The sequence below is a fragment of the Nicotiana sylvestris genome, chromosome 11, assembly GCF_000393655.2.
Source record: "Nicotiana sylvestris chromosome 11, ASM39365v2, whole genome shotgun sequence".
Lineage (NCBI taxonomy): Eukaryota > Viridiplantae > Streptophyta > Magnoliopsida > Solanales > Solanaceae > Nicotiana > Nicotiana sylvestris.
In genome coordinates, this window is record NC_091067.1 from 29599506 (window position 1) to 29621303 (window position 21798).

Genomic DNA, 21798 nt, shown 5'->3' on the forward strand with positions numbered 1-21798 from the left:
TACAAAATAAGACATTATAAAGGCAAAGTACCAACAAAAAAATTATGTAATCAGAATGCATAATAATATAAATATGCTAATGGCATAAAGAGATACTTCACCTCAGTCGTTCTTTTTCGTTTATTTTGTGTAGAATTTTCTAAATCTACAACATCGTGTTCACCTCAGTCGTTCTTTTTTGTTTATTTGTGTAGAATTTTCTTAATCTACAACATCACCATCCCATTTGTTGCAAAATCTCGTAGGAATCACACAGGTTTCAATCTTTCTTGCTACGTAATTGCTGAATTGGATTGTCTTTTCTTAAAATTTATGTTCATTCTAATTAGAGTAGTAACCAACTTATCCATTTATAAAGCCACTCAGGATGAGCCATTATTCTTAACCATTTCCCTAACTGTTCTTCTTGATCATTGGACCAGTGTTCATATATATATATATATATATATATATATATATATATATATATATATATATATATATATATATATATATATATATATATATATATATAAGCTTATGATATTCATAAATGTTGATTCTATATGGCTAACTCAATAAAAGAAGAAATTTTTTAACATAAAAGTCCTCAATCATCTTTCAGTATGTTCAACTTAAACTTAGTTTTTCCCACGAGAAAAATGTAATATTGTTCTATATCTCTAGTCAATAGTTAGCATTATACGAATTGTTTCTACTTTTGTTTTCGTCTTGAAGAGATTTCGTTCTCTATCCATTCATATAGTCATACATGTAAGGACTGCCTAGCGTACAAATACTAAGTACAACAAATCCTGCATAGTAATAACTAAATGAAAAATCACATTTGTTAGCGTTAGGCATACTTTGACATTTGTTTTAAGCAGGACATGAGACCTATTGTTAATCTAACTTTACTTATGATATCAGTAGAACACAATAATATAAATATAACTAAAATATATGAAGTTTAGCTTCTATCAATTTCCCTCAGAAAGTTACTATTCATGCATGTGTTTTGAAAGACCGATTATTATTTGATTTTAACACACTTCTCATACACAAATTATTTTATAATACCACTAAATATTTGAATTCACAAAATTGAGTTAGTTATTTCCTATGGTATTCAACTGATGCAAACCAGATTTTGTCACGATCCAGATTTTCCACCCTCAGGAGTCGTGATGGCGCCTACTAATGAAAGCTAGGCAAGCCAATCGTTTGAACTATTTACCTTTTTCCCATTTTTAATCTTTTAACAATTATGAACCAACATTATATAAATGACAGAATTTAAACAGGCGGAAGAACAAAATAAAACCATTTACATATTTCCAATACAATTTCTTAACAAAGATTACCTAGAACTGGTGTCACAATTTCACAGACGGTCTAGGAATACTACAAATAAAGGTCGAAAAAGAAATAAATACAATGTTGTCTCGGGAATACAAAAATGAAACAGGATGAAAGGATAGAAGGAGACGCCAAGGGCTGCGGACGCCTGCAGGACTACCTCAGATCTCCGAATGGACTGAAGGCAGCCACCCAAAGCTAAGGTCTGTAAGCTCCAGTACCGGGATCTGCACACAGTACAGAGCGTAGTATCAGCACCACCGACCCCATTTTCTGGTAAGTGCCTAGCCTAACCTCGCCGAAGTAGTGACGAGGCTAGGACCAGACTACCAAATAAACTTGTGCAGTTAAGTCATATACAACGGAAAATAAAAGCAGGAATGTACATTTAAGGATGGGAGAGGGGAACATGTTGCGGGGACATCAAATAATAATAGAAAAATAACAGATAAATATAAGGATTTCAAAGTTCAATTGAAGAAAGGAAGGGAGAATCATGTTGTGGGTTACAACAAGCATCAACAGAAAACCAATAGTTAAATGTAGAGAAACCATAACTCAGTCATCAATAAAAATCAGGAGAATCAAAGACAAGTGCACGACATCACCCTTTGTGCTTTAACACTCTCCCACAATAACATGCACCGTATCACCCTTCGTGCTTTAACACTCTCTCATCAAAACAATACACGGCATCACCCTTCATGCTTTACACTCTTCCTTACCCAAGCAACAATCACAAAACAATTTGGGCAAGGGAATCAATAACATCACAATAAAATCAAGCAATGACAGAGAATCAGTAAATAAACGTAAAGAACACCATAACTCAATTAACAACAAGAATCAGGAAAACCAAAGATAAGTGCATGACATCACCCTTCGTGCTTTTACCATACATAATCATGGCACAAAATGATCCTTCGTGCATTATCACTCATATAAAGGCACAGAATGGTACATCATGCGGCACGACATCACCCTTCGTGCATTAACACTCTCTCACAAATATCATGCACGGCATCACCCTTCGTGCTTTAACACTCTTCCTCACCCAAGCAACAATCACAAAACAATAAGGGCAAGGGAATCAATAAAATCACAATAAAGTCCCGGCAAGGGAACAGTAGTACAACAATAATATCTCGGCAAGGGAAACAATATCAAAAGCAATAACATCCTGACAAGGGAGATAACATAAAAAAATAACAACATACCGGTAAGGGAGACAATTTCATAATCCTCTTCTCTTTTCAAATTTACTTCACAACTCAATTCGCAACTTGAGCCAATGCTCTAAATATTTTCAATTGCCACTAATACTTGCACAAATAATCTTACAACATGAGCCAATGCTCTTTAATGTTCAATTACCAATATTACTTTCACAAGCCTTGTTCAACAATAGAAATCATCACATAAGGAATGAACAATACAAAATGGAGTCACGTTAATCATAGTATAAGACTCACGGGCATGCTTGACACCAACGTATAGATACTCGTCACCATGCCTATACGTCGTACTCAACAATTAACACATAGCAAATAAGACACGACTCCTAATCCCTCAAGCTAAGGTTAGACCAAACACTTACTTGAATGCCACGAACACAATTCAAGCCTCAACTATCGCTTTACCTCTTAGTTCCACCCCCAATTCGCTTGTATCTAGCCACGAGTTACTTAACTATATCAATAAATGCTAAATGAATCAATTCTAGTGCATGAAAATAGGTTTTCTAAAGTTTTTCCCAAAAAAGTCAAAAATCTATCCTGGGCCCACATGGTTAAAACCCGAGGTTCGAACCAAAATCCGATTACCCATTCCCCCACGAACCCAAATATATAAGTTGTTTTGAAATCGGGCCTCAAATCGAGGTCCAAACCCCCAAAATTTTAAAAACCTAAGTTATATCCAAAACACCCAATTTCCCCTGTTAAAACCTTTGATTTTGAGTTGAAATCATGTGAAAAGATGCTCAAGATTAATGAAAATGAGTTAGAAATGACTTACAATCGATTTGGAAGAGTACTTGTCCTTGAAAAATCTCCCAAAGGTGTTTAGGTTTTGAAAAGAGTTGAAAAATGGCTAAAATACGTCTAAGTTATGATTTAGCAAGTTGCAGATGTCGCAATTACGACCAGGGTTCGCAATTGCAAACTCTTAAGGAACCTGCTGACATCATAATTGCGAAGGATATGTCGCATTTGTGACATCGCATTTCCCATACATGGGTCACATTTGCGACTACTGGCTCTAACGGAAGACATCGCATTTGCGAAGGGTACCTCGCAAATGCGAGATAAAGCTGGTCTGGGTTTCTTCGCATTTGCAAACCCTGCTTTCATCGCATTTGCGATGCCTGATATCGCAAATACGAGATCAGAGGCCTGCTACAAACCTACAATACACCAGCAATTCTCTCAAGTCCAATTTCACTCAGTGGCCTATCCAAAACTCACCCGAGCCCTCGGGGCTCCAAACCAAACATGCACATTAACCTAAAAATATCATACGGACGTGCTCATGCAATCAAATCATCAAAATAACATCAACAACTATGAATTTAGCATCAAAATCAAAGAAAATCTCATGAACTTTCAAATTTTCAAATTTTACAATTAAGGTTCTGAATCACATCATTTCAAGTCCGTTTCTTACCAAATTTTACAGGCTCGACTTAAATCATGTATAAGACCGGCTCCTGAACCAAAATACGGGCCCGATACTATCAAATTCAATTACATGTTTTATTTCCAAAAACTCATATATATTCCAAAAAACATTTTTATTTAAAAATTCATTTCTCGGGACAGGGACCTTGGAATTCAATTCCGGGCATATGCCCAAGTCTCATATTTTCCTACGGACCCTTCGGAACCATCAAATCACGGGTCTGGATCCGTTTACCCAAAATATTGACCGAAGTCAACCTAAATTCATTTTAAAAGCAAAATTTATCATTTTTAGATTTTCACATAATGGCTTTCCGGATACACGCCCGGACTGCGTACACAAATCAAGGTGAGACAAAAGGGAAGTTTTAAGGCCTTGGAACACAGAATTTATTTCTAAAACAAGTGAATATTCTCCACCTCTAAAACAATCGTTCGTCCTCGAACGGACATAAGAAGGAAATACCTGAGTCGGAGAAAAGATGGGGATAACGGCTCCGCATATCGGAGTCGAACTCCCAGGTAGATGCCTCAATAGGCTGACCTCTCCACTGAATACGAACAGAAGGGAAAATCTTCGATCTCAACTGACGAACCTGCCGGTCTAGAATAACTACTGGATCCTCTTCATAGAACAAGTCCTTGTCCAACTGGGCAGTGCTGAAATCTAACATGTGGGATGGGTCGCCGTGATATTTATGAAGCATGGACACATGAAACACTGGATGCACGACCGATAAGCTTGGTGGCAACGCAAGTCTGTAAGCCACCTCTCCCACTCGATCAAGAATCTCGAACGGGCCAATGAACCTAGGGCTAAGCTTGCCCCTCTTCCCAAATCTCATCACGCCCTTCATAGGCGACACCCGAAGCACCACCCACTCACCGACCATGAATGCCAAATCACGAATCTTACGATCGGCATAACCCTTTTGCCTGGACTAAGTTGTACGAAGCCTATCCTGAATGATCCTGACCTTGTCCAAGGCATCCTGTACTAGATCCGTACCCAACAACTTAGCCTCTCCCGGCTCAAACCATCCAACCGGCGACAGACACCGCCTACAATATAAAGCCTCATTAGGATCCATCTGGATACTTGACTGGTAGCTGTTGTTGTAGGCAAACTCCGTTAAAGGCAAGAACTGATCCCATGAGCCTCCAAAGTCAATGACACAAGCTCGGAGCATATCCTCCAAAATCTGAATAGTACGCTTGGACTGCCCGTCCATCTGAGGATGAAATGTTGTGCTTAACTCGACCCGTGTGCCTAACTCACGCTGAACTGCTCTCCAAAAATGTGAGGTAAACTGCGTACATCCGTTAGAAATGATAGACATGGGCACACCATGAAGATGAACAATCTCCCGGATATAGATCTCAGCTAACCTCTCGGTAGAATAGGAGACTGCCATAAGAATGAAATATGCTGACTTGGTCAGCCTATCAACAATAACCCAGACTACATCGAACTTCCTCTGAGTTCGTGGGAGTCCAACAACAAAGTCCATAGTGATATGCTCCCACTTCCACTCAGGAATCTCAATCTTCTGGAACAGACCACTAGGTTTTTGATGCTCGTACTTTACCTACTGGCAATTCAAACACCGAGCCACATATTCAACAATATCCTTTTTCATTCTCCTCCACCAATAATGTTGCCGCAAATCCTGATACATCTTAGTGGTGCCCGGATGAATAGAGCACCGGGAACTGTGGGTCTCCTCTAAAATAAACTCCCGAAACCCATCCACATTAGGCACACAAACTCGACCCTGCAGCTTCAAAACTCTATCATCTCCTAATGTAACCTGCTTGGCACCTCCGTGCTGCACCGTGTCTCTAAGGACACACAAATGAGGGTCATCATACTGCCGATCTCGGATACGCTCCAATAAAAAAGAATGAGCGACTGTGCAAGCTAACACATGAATGGGCTCAGAAACATCCAGCCCCACGAACTGATTGGGCAAAGCCTGAACATCCAAAGCAAGCGGTCTCTCACCGACCGGAATATACGCAAGACTGCCCATACTGGCTGACTTCCTACTCAAGGCATCGGCCACCACATTGGCCTTTCCCGGATGATATAAGATGGTGATATCATAGTCTTTCAATAGCTCCAACCACCTTCTCTGTCTCAAATTTATCTCCTTCTTCTTGAACAAGTACTGCAGACTCTTGTGATCCGTGAACACCTCACATGACATGCCATATAGATAATGCCTCCAAATCTTCAACGCGTAAACAATGGCTACTAACTCCAAATCATGAACCAGATAGTTCTTTTCATGAATCTTCAACTGCCGCGAAGCATAAGCAATGACCTTGCCATCCTGCATCAACACCGCATCAAGTCCAATACGAGATACGTCACAATAAACTATATATGGCCTTGAACTTGTGGGCAAACCAACACCGGCGCCGTAGTCAAAGCTGTCTTGAGCTTCTAAAACTCGCCTCACACTCGTCCGACCACCTGAACTGGGCACCCTTCTGGGTCAGCCTAGTCATCGGGGCTGCAATAGATGAAAACCCCTCCACAAACCGACGATAATAGCCTGCCAAACCCAAGAAACTCCGGATCTCTATAGCTGATAAGGGTCTAGGCCAGTTCTTGATTGCCTCTATCTTCTTCGGATCTACCTGAATACCCTCTACTGATACAACATGACCCAAGAATACAACGGAACTCAACCAGAACTCACACTTCGAAAACTTAGCATACAACTGACTATCTCTCAAAGTTTGAAGAACCACTCTCAAATGCTGCTTATGCTCCTCCCGGCTGCGGGAATAGATCAAAATATCATCAATGAAGACTATCATGAACGAATCCAAGTAAGGCTTGAACACTCGGTTCATCAAATCCATAAAAGTTGTCGGGGCATTTGCTAACCCAAATGACATCACCAAGAACTCATAATGCACGTACCGAGTGCGAAAAGCTGTCTTAGGGACATCAGATGCCCTAATCCTCAACTGATGGTAGCCAGATCTCAAGTCAATCTTCAAAAATACCTTGGCACCCTGAAGCTGATCAAACAAATCATCAATCCTCGGCAATGGATACTTGTTCTTGATTGTGACCTTATTCAACTGCCGGTAATCTATACACATTATCATCAATCTATCCTTCTTCTAAACAAACAACACCGGTACACCCCAAGGCGAGACACTAGATCTAATGAAGCCTTTATCAAGCAAGTCTTGCAACTACTCTTTCAACTCTTTCAACTCAGGCCGGGTCATACAATACGGCGGGATTGAAATGGGTTGGGTGCCCGGATCCAAGTCAATGCCGAAGTTAATATCCCTGTCGGGTGGCATACCCGGCAGGTCTGAAGGAAAAACCTCAGGAAATTCACGAACAACAGGCACAGAATCCATAGAAGAACCTCAGCACTAGAATTACGAATATATGCCAAATAGGCAAAACACCCCTTCTCGACCGTACGTCGAGCCTTCATATATGAGATAACATTACGGGTAGAATGACCAGGAGTCCCTCTCCACTCTAAACGAGGCCAACCCGGCAAGGCTAAGGTCACACTCTTATCATGACAATCCAAGATAGCGTGATAAGGTGATAACCAGTCCATCCCAATATGACATCAAAATCAACCATATCCAAAAGTAACAAATCTACACGAGTTTCAAGACCCTCAATCACAACTATACATGAACGATCCTACAGACGCCTGCAGAACTCCCTCGGATCTCGGAATGGACTGAAGGCAACCACCCAAAGCTAAGGTCTGTAAGCTCCAGTACCGGGATCTGCACATAGTGCAGAGTGTAGTATCAGCAAAACCGACCCCATGTGTTGGTAAGTGCCTAACCTAACCTCGGCGAAGTAGTGATGAGGCTAGGACCAGACTACCAAATAAACCTGTGCAGTTAAGTCATATACAATAGAAAATAAAAGCAGGAATGTACAGTTAAGGATGAGAGGGGGGATCATGCTGCGGGGACATTGAATAATAACATAAAAACAATAGATAAATATAAGGATCTTCAAAGTTCAATTGAAGAAAGGAAGGGGGAATCATGCTGCGGGGTACAACAAGTATAAACAGAAAACCAACAGTTAAATGTAGAGAAACCATACCTCAGTCATCAATAAAAATCAGGAAAATCAAAGACAAGTGCACGACATCACCCTTCATGTTTTAACACTCTCTCACAATAACATGAATGGCATTACCCTTCGTTCTTTAACACTCTCTCACCAAAATAATACACGGCATCACCCTTCGTGCTTTACACTCTTTCTTACCCAAGTAACAATCACAAAACAATTTGGGCAAGGGAATCAATAACATCACTATAAAATCAAGCAACGACAGAGAATCAGTAAATAAACGTAAAGAACACCATAACTCAATGGTCAGCAAGAATCGGGAAAACCAAAGACAAGTGCACGGCATCACCCTTCATGCTTTTACTCTCATCCTCACCATAAGAATCAATATAATCGGCATGACATCACCCTTCGTGCTTTTACCTTACATAATCATGGCACGAAATGATCCTTCGTGCATTATCACTCATATAAAGGCACAGAATGGTACATTGTGCGGCACGACATCACCCTTCGTGCATTAACACTCTCTCACAAATATCATGCACGGCATCACCCTTCGTGCTTTACAATCTTCCTCACCCAAGCAACAATCACAAAGCAATAAGGGCAAGGGAATCAATAAAATTACAATAAAGTCCTTGCAAGGGAACAATAGTACAACAATAATATCTCGACAAGGGAAACAATATCAAAAGCAATAATATCCCGGCAAGGGAGATAACATAAAAAAATAACAACATCCCGGCAAGGGAGACAATTTCATAATCCTCTTCTCTTTTCAAATTTACTTCACAACTCAATTCGCAACTTGAGCCAATGCTCTAAAAATGTTCAATTGCCATTAATACTTCCACAAGTCATCTTACAACATGAGCCAACGCTCTTCAATGTTCAATTACCAATATTACTTTCACAAGCCTTGTTCAACAATAGAAATCATCACATAAGGCATGAACAATACAAAACGGAGTCACGTTAATCATAGTATAAGACTCACGGGCATGCTTGACACCAACGTATAGATACTCGTCACCATGCCTATACGTCGTACTCAACAATTAATACATAGCAAATAAGACACGACTCCTAATCCCTCAAGCTAAGGTTAGACCAAACACTTACCTCGATGCCACGAACACAATTCAAGCCTCAACTATTGTTTTACCTCTTCGTTCCACCACCAATTCGCTTGTATCTAGCCACGAGTTACTTAACTATATAAATAAATGCTAAATGAATCAATTTTAATGCATGAAAATAGGTTTTCTAAAGTTTTTCTCAAAAAGTCAAAAATCGACCCCAGGCGCACATGGTCAAAATCCGAGGTTCGAACCAAAATCCAATTACTCATTCCCCCACGAACCCAAATATATAATTTGTTTTGAAATCGAGCCTCAAATAGATTTCCAAATCCCCAAAATTTAAAAAACCTATGTTCTACCCAAAACACTTAATTTTCCTCATGAAAACCTTTGATTTTGAGTTGAAATCATGTGAAAAGATGTTAAAGATTAATGAAAACGAGTTAGAAATGAATCGATTTAGAAGAGTGCTTGTCCTTGAAAAATCGCCCAGAGGTGTTTAGGTTTTGAAAAGAGTTTAAAAATGGCTGAAATGCGTCTAAGTTATGATTTAGCAGGTTGCAGATATCGCAATTGCGACCAGGGTTCGGGTCCGTTTACCCAAAATATTTACCGAAGTCAACCTAAATTTATTTTAAAAGCAAAATTCACTATTTTTCACAGATTTTCACATAATGACTAACCAGATACACTCACGGACTGCGTACGCAATCGAGGTGAGACAAAATGGAGGTTTTAAGGTCTCGGAACATAGAATTTATTTCTAAAATAAGTGATGACCTTTTGAGTCATCACAGATCTAATTACTCATGTAAATACCTTTTATTTTACCTTTCGTTCACGAAAGTTCATTAGAAATGACTACCTATTTTTATTAAAGTATTTAACATTGAAAAGTCTATGATACGTGGTGTCGATTAGAGTAAAACAAAGACATGAAAACCCCCTACTGAATCCCTAGTGATGCTTTTCGATACTTGAATATTATATTAGAATTATAAAAGATAAGGGTAAAACTTCTACTAATATAAAATTCTTTATACTCAAAGAAAAAGAAAGTGAAAACCAAAAGATAATGTTGAAAATCAATTTTAAGTTACGAATGCAGTATTCACCCAAACAACCTATGCACAATTTGTAAATAACTCAATTTTAAACTGATGATTGTAAATAAGATATTGTAAATACATATTACAGTTTTCAACCATTCAATTTGTAATTGTGTTCAAGAATACACAAACGTTTAATATTATATAACTTTAAGAACAAACTATATGTTAGAAAGTTTACCTCAAATTATAAGCAAGTTGTCGATAATATCAAGAGTTTCTGATAAAGCTTATAAAATATGAAAATTGTTTTGGTCCTAAAATTCTACAACTATGCAAAATTTGTGAATAAGTCAGTTTAAACTAATGATCATATGTCAAAATATTGTAAAAAAAATCACAATTGACAATCTTTCAAGAATGCATTTATTATTACATAACTTCAAGAAAAGATTATAAGTTAGAAAGTTTACCTCAAATTACAAGAAAATTATTGATACTTTATAAGGAATTTAAAGTATGTAAATTATTTTGGTCTTAAAATTCTAGAAATCTAAAGTGAATCCTAAACATAAACAAAGAAACGACACAAAATAAAAAAATTTTAAACCTTCAAAAGTAATTCAACACGCGGCAGTAATTAACATTGGCAGTAAAAGAAAAACCCACACGGCAATTAAAAAAAACCTAATCTCAAACAAGGAAAGCCTAAAGAATTCTAAACCTAAACAAAAGAGAATCTGTAGCCAATAAAAAATGGAAATAAACGACAGTTTTTTTTGCCTAAAAATGTTATTAATGATTACAATTATGACTATACCTAGCGTAAAATACATTTACGAAGGGTGAAAAAGATGAAAGACATTTCGATAGAGGCTTTATGCTTTTAATATACGAGAGACATGTAATGCGCATATCGAAATGGTTCTATCGAAATGTTTGCGCTAATTCTTATGTAGAAAATATAATTATATGACTATTTGTGAAATTTACCCTTTATTTCAACTCAATTCATGTTTTTTTCACAATTTTACCCCTTTGTTAGTTAGTCCTCCTCAACTATAACTCTTCCTTCCCATGAATCCTAGTGAAAGTTATTTTAGTATATATTTGTAGCGTGGCTGATTTACCAAAACTAAAAGCGGACAAAAAGCTTAATTAGTTGACTTCAAAATCTTATGTATATATTATTGAATTTTTTAATTTAATTATAGAAAATTAAAAATAATAAAAGAAGAAGTTGGGAATTAAATAGAACCCCACATCCGGAAGTGGGAATAGTACAAGTACGTGGTTGGTTGTACGTTAGAATAAGTTGGCTTTTATAGTTTCTAAGTATGTAATAAAATCTAGTAATAAAATGGTAAAATAAAGTCAAAGAATTCATAGGTTAGGTTTTATATACTACTTAATGATGTTTTACCTTGTAGTTGTATAAGGTAATAAAATAATTAATTTAAAGTACTAAATATTAGATTTTCCTACATATTAAATAAGGAAAGATCTAAATATGCAAAAAATTAATTATTTTTAGAGTCTTAAATATTAGGAAAGTAATATGTTATATATTGACGTTCAACTTCCTCCAATTTTCAGTATATTCTCCGTCCTATTGGCCAGACGATTTTAATTTGATATTCTACAATTGGAATATTGCTAACTGCATCAATGAGGTTCGCTACTATTTTTGTCATGATTTGGTTAACCATTTTATGCTACGGAGGATGCCAACAAATAACACAACCTCCTTATAATGCAATAGTAGCACTAGATGGCTCGGGCAATTATACGACAATAATGGCTGCAGTCTCAGCAGCTCCAAACAACAGCGTTACATATTACTACATCAAAATAAAACAAGGAACCTACAATGAATACGTCCAAATCGAAAGCTGGAAAACGAATATCGTTTTCATCGGAGAAGGAATGGACAAAACCATAATATCCGGAGATAAAAGTTATGGTGCAGGCATCGGGACAATGTATACTGCAACTGTGGGTGCGTAAATCTATTTTCTTTATCTCAAATTATTCTCTTTAAGAGTAGATTATTCCTTGGCAATATGTGCATTGTTGATTATGTTAATTGTTTTTCACTTTTCAGGGGTGAATGGCCAAGGCTTCGTAGCCCAAGGAATCACTTTTAGGAACATAGCTGGACCTAAAATGCTACAGGCAGTAGCATTAAGAGCAGAAGCAGATTTTCTTACCTTCTATCAATGCCGTTTTGAGGGTTATCAAGATACTCTATACACAAAGTACGGTAGACAGTTTTATAGGGATTGTGATATCTTGGGCACCATAGACTTTATCTGCGGTGATGCAGCTGCAGTATTCCAAAATTGTTTGATTGAAGTACGTCAGCCTTTGCTTGGCCAATATATTACCATCTCAGCACAACAAAGAGATTTTGAGACTACGCTAACGGGGCTAGTTTTGCAAAACTGCACCTTAAAAGCAACCCCGGACTTGGAGAAAGCAGGTAATATCACTATGTATTTAGGTCGCCCATGGGGTAACTTCTCAAGAACTGTGATTATGCAAAGTTATATTGACCTATTGATAAATCCACGAGGATGGATAGAGTTTGAGGGAATGCCCCTAGTCCGCCCATTTTATATGGAATATAGAAATAGCGGACCAGGTACAGATACAACGGGACGTGTGAAGTGGGCAGTTGCCACCGATGATGCAAACGTCGCATCAAGTTTCACTGTTAGGAATTTCATAGGCGGTGACAAATGGATACCTCCCACAATTCCACATTATTTGGATCTCCTGTGAACTCTATGTTTTCTAGCTCATGAGTATATTTCTCACAATCTTAATAAAATTTGGAGCTTTATGATCTGTTTTCTCGTATTGTATATTTCATTGTCTCTTAACATCAGACCTTTTTCATGAGCTTTTGTCTGACTCTAATTTTTGTATCCCAAAAGAGTAAATACTGACAAACATAGTTTGACAATTTAACATTTTCGACACTATGCGGTGTAACTTTGTGCAAAATAATTACTGTTTGAATCAGCTTTTGGTAATTTATTGTTATAAATCTATTACTCCCATGTAGATGACATATAGTCAATTTTAGAGGTGTCAATGGATATTTGAAAAACCGACTAAACCAACCGAACCGTACCGTATCGAACTGTTTTTTAGGCAGTAGCATTAAGAACCGTACCATATCAATGGATATTTTAAAAACCGACCGAACTGAACCATTAACGCCCCTAGCTTAATTTGACTAAACTTTGAAGCTAAATTAAATTAGTTCAATTTAGTATTTTAAAATTAAAATTTAGGTATACAAAAACTACGCGAAAAGTACTATAAGTTGTAATTTTTTTCATGTCAATATATAATAACAAAATATATTTTAAAATGTCGGTCAAACTTCACGTAGTTTGACTTTGGATAAGCGAATTTTGTCATTTAAATAGAAACGGCAGGAATAGTAAACTGTTTCTGCAAAATAAGGTAATTTATTGGCATATTTAATTTTTTCGAAAGATGTAACAGGAAAATTGTTTGAATCCATTTTTGATAGATCACAAAATTAGAATGTACTCATCAGGATTCTCTTAGGAACTGTTTAGGCTATTTATAAATTAGCCAAGGCGAACGTAAATTTATGGAGCATACTTCTCTCCGTTTGTGTGCATAGCCAAGGCGAGAGTTTGTAGATTGATTCTTGCTAAAGGAGGTAAAATTTCCTTTCATGTATGCGGTCTTTTGTGATTTGCGCCTTATCGTTTTCTTTTAATCTACTTCTTTCTTTGCAAAATTAGTATATACAAAATAGTACTATAAACTTCTGATTTATTACGAGGACAATAGATATAATATCAGAATTATTCAACCTAAGCTATATGAACCTACTAAGTTAAGTGAAAGTTTCTACCAAGACTTTTTCTCTCTACGAACACTACCAAAAACGGCCTGGAGACTACACAAATCCCCCCGAAACCACCACGATCTCAAAGAAAAATCCACAAACTACTCTATCAAACAGTACGCCACTCAACTTCAAGGAAAAGTTACTGACAAATGAAGATATAATTGACTTCGATATGGATCCAACTGAGGATGAACAAGTGCAGGATCACATTGATTTTTTTTTTTAAAGTTTCCCAGCTGAATACTGGGTGTGTTGTATTATCTTCAAAAAAAAAAGGGGGGGGGGGGGGGATGGCCTTACCTCCACAGATTACAACACAAGAATACAAGTATCCTTCCAAAAAACACAAATGTGAAACCTACAGATACAAAATAAGTTTAACTAACAAAAAAATTCACCTTGTCGTATTTTGTCCTAATGCTAGGTACTTGAAAATTGTCCAAAATGAAAGGACCTGTGGCTCTCCTAGGGAGTTGTTGGAAGGATAAGTATATATTACTGTCAGAAGTGGTTGAAGCCAATTTAGCTAAGAAATCCGCCACTTGGTTAGCCTCTCTATAGCAGTGATTAGGGGTGATATTGACTTGGTTCATTAACTGTGTTGCCTCATCAATGATCTTCTTCATTTTGTAGTTATCTGTCCGCCCCTCCTTAGCATGTTTACCACCAGGAGAGAATCCAATTCAATAATGAATTCAGAATAACCATGTTTAAGACACCATTTGATTCCAAATATAACAGCTTGTGCTTCAACATCATTGTTACTATTACATTTGGCAGAGATAGAGAAGGCCTTTATGAGTTCACCCTAGTCATTTCTCATAATTCCTCCCAAACCTGCATTACCGTTTCCATGTAAATAACTTCCGTCAGTGTTAAGCTTGAAGGATCCTTAGAGTGGTTTAGTCCAGGCTACGATGATGGCTTCAGGAACAGGCGTTGTAGTCTCAACATGGTTTCGCAAAATTTGACCTAAGGTAGAGTTAGTTTGCATCCAGGGAAGGCCCTAAGAATTGCAGTTTGAATGTTCCAGGTAATCTGCTGTTTCATTTGATAGAAGTTGAACCTTTTCTGTTCTCCATATTTGCAAGAGAATCTGCTTTTCCAGATTTCCCAGCAAATGATGATAGGAGTGATCTGCAAGATTTGCTTATGTATGATATTGTTGCTCTTTTGCTGCCACCAATGATTAAGCCATCCTCTAATGGGAATTTGCCTGTATACTATCCCAATGGGGGCACCAATGGCTTTCCAAATGTACCTAGCGGCATCATTTTCCATAAAAACATGTTATATAGACTCATTTAAATTGTTAGTACAACAGACACAACTAGAGACAATTTATTTTCCAAAACTTAGTATAACATCATCTAAAGGAAGTTTTGCCAACCATAATCTCCAAGCTAAAAAAGAGATCTTAAAAGGGATGCTAGAATGCCATACCTTGCTAAGTAGATGATCTTTAGGCTGAGTGCTTCTGAACAATTTCAAGGTAGTTTTGTTTGAATACTTACCATTTTCTGAGAGGTCCCATATAGCTTGGTCTGGAATGTGTTGATTGCCAATGTTGATATTCACAATACATTGAACAATCTCCTCTGGGAAGGCATCACCTAGTTTTTGAATGTTCCATCTTCCATTGTGTATAAAATCTTTGACAAATGTTTTGGGATTGTTGTTGATATCTGGAAGAAGTGTTGCCAATGGGCTTTTACCAGTCCAGTTGTCCCACCATATGCTTGAATTACCAGAGTTAGTAAGCCATAATATGTGTGGTTCTGCCTTGTCTCTAACCTTCCTCAATTTCTGCCACGCATGTGAATCACTAGAGCCCTTTTTCTTACTCACTGGATGTGATCTTGGGCAATATTTGTGATTCATGAATGTAGCCCACAATGAGGGAATCGTTCTAAATCTCCACCATCTTTTCGAGGCTAGGATATTATCAAACACCTCTATTCTTTTTAGCCCAATGCCTCCCTCCTCTAAGGGGAAACATAAGTTTTTCCAAGATATCCAATGATATTTCTTTTGATTGTCAGAGTAGCCCCAAAAGAAGTTAGCAAAATGCTTTTCAATCAATTTAAAAGTGCCTTTGGGGTGAGGGGACATAGCAGATAGGGTATATATAGGGAGGGATTGAAGAACATGCTTGATCAAAATAATCCTTCCTCCATAAGACAACATTTTACCATGCCACCCATTGAGTTTTTTAACAATTTTATTTACAAGGCAGTCAAAGTACACTAACTTTTTCCTTCCTATGTAAAGAGGACAACCTAGGTAAGTAAATGGGAAGTTCTTGTCCATGTAACCTGTAGCATTCATGATTCGATTGATTCTAGTAGCACGCAGGATCACAGTGATTCAAGGATAATCCCATCACAATGCAATTACCTCCAAACCTTGATGGAATCAAAGCAATTGAACTCACAGTAGAAGAAAAGGAACAGCTTCATTCCCCTTGAAAATTTTCATTGATTATTAAACTCTTTGGAAAAAGAATTGTTCACCACTACCTAAAATCAAAGATTCAAGAACTGTGAAAACCCACGGAACAATTCCCTCTCATAGACTTAGGCTCAGACTACTTTATAGTAAAGTTTACACAGGAAAAGAATATGAAAAATGTTCTCAAAAATGGGCCATGGTTTGTTAGTGGACATTTTCTATCAGTCGAGCGATAGGAACCAAATTTCGTGGCTGCTGAAGCGAAGCAAACTGTCTCAGCTATTTGGGTAAGATTGCCACATCTTCCCACATAGTTTTATGATGAAGCTTTGCTAAAAAGAATTGGAAACTCTATTGGGTCTCTACTGAAAATCGATGCGTGTACAAGTGCAACTCTAAGAGGACGGTATGCTAGGCTATGTATCCAAGTTCCATTAGAGGAACCAGTTACAACACGTATTCTCATTAGTTCATATCTCCAACAAATAATCTATGAGGGTGAAGGGTTTCTTTGTAAAAAATGTGGGAGATTAGGACATATTCAATCACGCTGCCTACATCAAGATATGGAAGGCCACCATTAGAAGGAGTCCACAAAGGATGGTGCTAACAGCCAACACAATAGCAACCAGTTACCGGAGGAGTGATGTGACGACCCGGCCCGTCGTCACGTGAGTTACCGCCCCGTTTCCCCCATTTTATGATTCTTCATGTTTCGTTATCGGTATTCGGTGTGTTAGAGTTAAATCGGATTGGTTTTGATAGGAAATGAGACACTTAGTCTCTTTTTAAGGAGGTTTAAGTTGGAAAAGTCAACCGAACGTTGACTTATGTGTTAGAGGGCTCAGATTTGAATTACGATGATTCGGTTAGCTTCGGGGGATGATTTATGACTTAGGAGTGATCGGAAGTAATTTTGGAGGTCCTGTGTAGAATTAGGCTTGAATTGGCGAAGTTAGTATTTTGGCGATTTCCGGTTGATAGGTGATATTTTGATCCGAGAGTCAGAATGGAATTCCAAGAGTTTTTTAGCTTCGTTAAGTCATTTTGGACTTGTCTGCAAAATTTAAAGTCATTTGGACGTGGTTTGGTTGGGTTTTGATCAAAAATGGAATTTGGAAGTTCTTGAGATTCATAGGCTTGAATCCGATGATGATTTGATGTTTTGATGTTATTTTGGGTGTTCCGAAGTTTGGGACAAGTTTGAATGATATTGTGGGACATGTTGATATAATTGGTTAAGGTCCCGAGGGCCTCGGGTGGATTTCGGAAGGTTAACGGAATGGAATTCGGACCCAAAAAGAAAAGAAAAAGCTGCTGCAATTTCTGCTGCTAAGCTGTCTTTGCTTTGATGATTTTGGAGAGAATTTCAAGGGGGATTTTATCAAGCATCAAAGGTGAGTTGTTTCTACTTATTTCCAAGTTAAATACAAGATTATATGTGAATTAGAACATGAAAATCAGTAGAAAAGTGGGGTTTTAGGGCTTGTGCTTTTGAGATTTTCTAGGGTCGATTTGAAGGGTCAAACGAGCTCCGATTTTTGTGTTCTTTATATGTACGGACTCGTGAGAGAATGAAGAATATTTTGGTATAAAAATTTCTGAGTTTTAAGACGTGGTCCCGGGGCTCAGGTTTCGCCAAATTCGTTAATTTTGATATTTTTCGAGTGTTTTTGATTGGGTATTGTCCCTTTAGCATAATGTGATATATTCGTTGTGATTTTGAGCAAATTCGTTGCACGAGGAGGCTAATTTGAGAGGCAAGGGTATAGCGAGTTAGAGCTTTGGCCAGTTTGAGGTGAGTAATTGATGTAAATGATGTCCTGAGGGTTTGAAACCCTGGAATTTCACATCGTAACGCTATATTGAGGTGAATTGCACGTCGGATAACGGGCGTGGGGTAGAGCACCATAGGGGATTATGACTTAGTCTGTCCCGAGAGATATTTTTACCGTGTTTTTTACTTGAACTAAATTGAAAATCATCCTTACTTGGATTTAATTGTTACATTTGGGCTTTTTGCAAATTATTTGAATCCTTCAGGGATTGACATCACTGTTTTTGCATACATGCATATCATTTGATCTCAGTCCAAGGTTTTAAATACTGTTTTGCAAACTCAGCCGTCTTTCTAAAATTTGAAAACTTAAATGATATTTCTAAATGATATTTCGGGCTGAGAACTACTGTTTTACAAATGCCCAAAGGGCTTATTATGATTTCTGGACTGAGCATGGATCGGGCTGCGCACCGCAGCAGTGATTTGAAATAGTGGTAACAATGACACTGTATGATGTGACTTGAAACAGTGGTAACAATGGCACTGTGTGATATAAATTGGTCAGGTAACAATGACTGACCAAGACTTGATTGATGCCACGAGATGGCTTGTTATTGCGTTTGGGCTGTAGGAGCCCCTCCGGAGTCTGTACACACCCCCAGTGAGCGCCGTCGATGATAAATAAAATGGATGGCTTGGGCTGCACACCGCAGTGGGTACTAGAGAGTACCATCATATGCATTGCATTGCACTCATGCATAAAGTGTACCATCATATGCATTGCATTGCACTCATGCATTTGTTTTTATCTGTTATACTTGTCTCAGTATTTGGTACTCTGATTTAATTGACTTGTTGATCCACTATTTGTTGTTCTAAACTGCCAGTTATAGTTTACTTTGTATTTTTCCATGATTTCTTATTCTCAGCCTTTATTTATGTTTATTACTCACTGGGTCGGAGTACTCACATTACTCCTTGCACCTTGCGCGCAGATCCAGGTACACCACAGGCTAAGTGAGGAATTGTTTAGCGGAGCAAGCAGTATCCGGGAGTACTGAGGTAGCTGCATGGCGTTCGCATCCTTGATCTCTCCCCTCTATCTCTATCTTTTATTCCGTATTTTCCTAGACAGACTTGTAATAGGTGGATATTCTTTATTAGAGGCTCATATTCGTGACACCGGATTCTATTGGGCTATGGTGTGGTATTTTAATTGAACTTCCGCAGATTTTATTATTGATTATACACTTGAATGAAATGACTTAGTAAATTCTCTGTGATATTTATCTATAATCTGAATAAGAATTTGGGATAATGTTGTTGAATGGTCGGGCTTGCCTAGCAGTGTGTTGGGTGCCATCATGACCGGGGTTGGGGTCGTGACAAGTTGGTATCAGAGCCTAGGTTAATTGGTCTCGCGAGTTATGAGCCGGTTTAGTAGAGTCTCATGGATCGGTACGGAGACTTCTGTATTTATCCTCGAGAGGCTGCAGAACCTTTAGGAAAACTTCATATTCTTGAAATTCTTGTCGTGCAACTTTGTTGATCCGAACACTAAAAATTTCTATCATTCTATTCTCTCGCAGATGGCGAGGACTCGTGCTACTGGACGAGGTGGACGACCACCAGTGCCACCCGCTGATGCCACCAGAGGCCGTGGGCGCGGTCGTGGGCATGGTAGAGGTAGTGTAGCGCGGGCAGCACCTGTTAATCCACCAGCTACCCCAGTTCCAGATCAGGCTCCAACAGTTGTACCAGTTCAAGCACCAGCTATGCCTATTGTGATTCCGGGTCTTCAGGAGACCTTGGCTCAGATTTTGACAGTTTGCACTGGCCTAGCTTAGGCGGTCTCAGCCACTATAGCCACAGCTACTTCACAGTCCAGGGAAGGCACCCAGACTCCTGTTAATCGCACAACTGAGCAGGTTGTGCAGGGATTGCAGACACTGGAAGCTGTTCCAGCTCAGCCAGTTGCACCAGTTCAGAACCTTATGGTCCCAGCTATGCCAGACGATGAGCAGCGTCGTCTCGAGAGATTTGGTAGGCTCCAGCCTCCGATATTCAGTGGTGCATAGGGCGAGGATGCCCAGGGTTTTCTTGACAAGTGTCAGCGTATGCTTCACACCGCAAGAATTTTGGAGTCGAGTGGTGTATCTTTTACTACATTTCATTTCCAGGGAGTTGAATTTACCTGGTGGGAAGATATTGAGAGACGTAGACCTGTTGGTGCAGTGCCTCTTACTTGGCGTCAGTTCTCCACTCTATTTCTGGAGAAGTATGTACCTCAGTCCCGTAGAGAGGAGCTGTGTAGGCAGTTTGAGTGGTTGAATCAGGGAGATATGTCCGTGACCCAATACGAGATGAGATTTTCATAGTTTGCTCGTCATGCTACTTGGATGATTCTGATAGATCGTGAGAGGATCCAGAGATTCGTGGATGGTCTTAACTACTCTCTTCGCATTTTGATGACTAGAGAGAGAGTAGTGGGTGCTTCGTTTGAGGATGTGGTTGACATCGCTCGTGATATTGAGACAGTTCGCCGTAGAGAGAGAGAGAGGAGAGGGAGGCCAAGAGGCCTAGAGGTTCAGGCAGTTTCAGTGGTGCTCCATCTAGGGGCCAGTTCCAGCGTGGTAGAGGTCGTTCCTTCAGACCTCCTCAGCCGGCCCGTCCAGAGTATAGTAGGACATCTTCAGACCGTGGTCATCAGGGATTTCAGCAGGGCCAGTCTTTACTTAACGCTCTCCCAGCTCAGAGCTCATCCTATGCCCCTTCAGTTCAGGGTTCATCTGTGCCGAGTGCATCGGCTGGTCATTCAGGTGCGAGGGGTTCCCTCTAGTTCCCTTCTCCAGTACCTGGTAGTTGCTACGAGTGTGGAGAGTTGGTCATATAAAGAGGCAATGTCCTCGACTTCGTGGTGGTCAATTTCAACAGAGGGTCCAACCTTTGTCTTCTGCTCTAGTTTCTTCAACACCCGCCCAGCCAGCTAGGGGTGGAGGCCAGGCAGCCAGAGGTCGCCCCAGAAGGGGAGGACGATCAGGCGGTGGCCAGGCTCGTTTTTATGCTATTCCAGGTAGGACAGATGTCATTGCATCAGATGTTGTTATCACAGGTATTATCTCAGTCTGCCACACAGATGCCTCTGTCTTATTTGATCCCGGAGCCACCTATTCTTATGTGTCCTCATATTTTTCTCATCATTTGGGTACGACTCGAGGGTGTCTTGCTTTACCCGTGCATGTATCTACCCGGTGGGCGATACCATTATTGTAGACCATGTGTATCGGTCTTGTATTGTGACTATTGGGGGTCTGGAGACCCGAGTTGATTTATTGTTGTTGAGCATGGTAGATTTTGATGTTATTCTGGGCATGGATTGGCTATCTCCGTGTCTTGCTATTCTAAACTATCATGCTAAGACAGTTACTTTCGCTA

General features: G+C 39.0%; 1 protein-coding gene across 1 annotated transcript; it reads left to right on the forward strand.

The window, feature by feature from the left end:
* Positions 1-12031: 12031 nt before the first annotated feature.
* LOC138880874 (probable pectinesterase 56) lies at positions 12032-15440 on the forward strand. Its single transcript, XM_070161055.1, has 3 exons — positions 12032-12233; positions 12339-12716; positions 15190-15440. Exons 1-3 carry the CDS (start codon positions 12032-12034, stop codon positions 15438-15440), a joined length of 831 nt encoding a protein of 276 aa, XP_070017156.1.
* The last annotated feature ends 6358 nt before the right edge of the window (positions 15441-21798 follow it).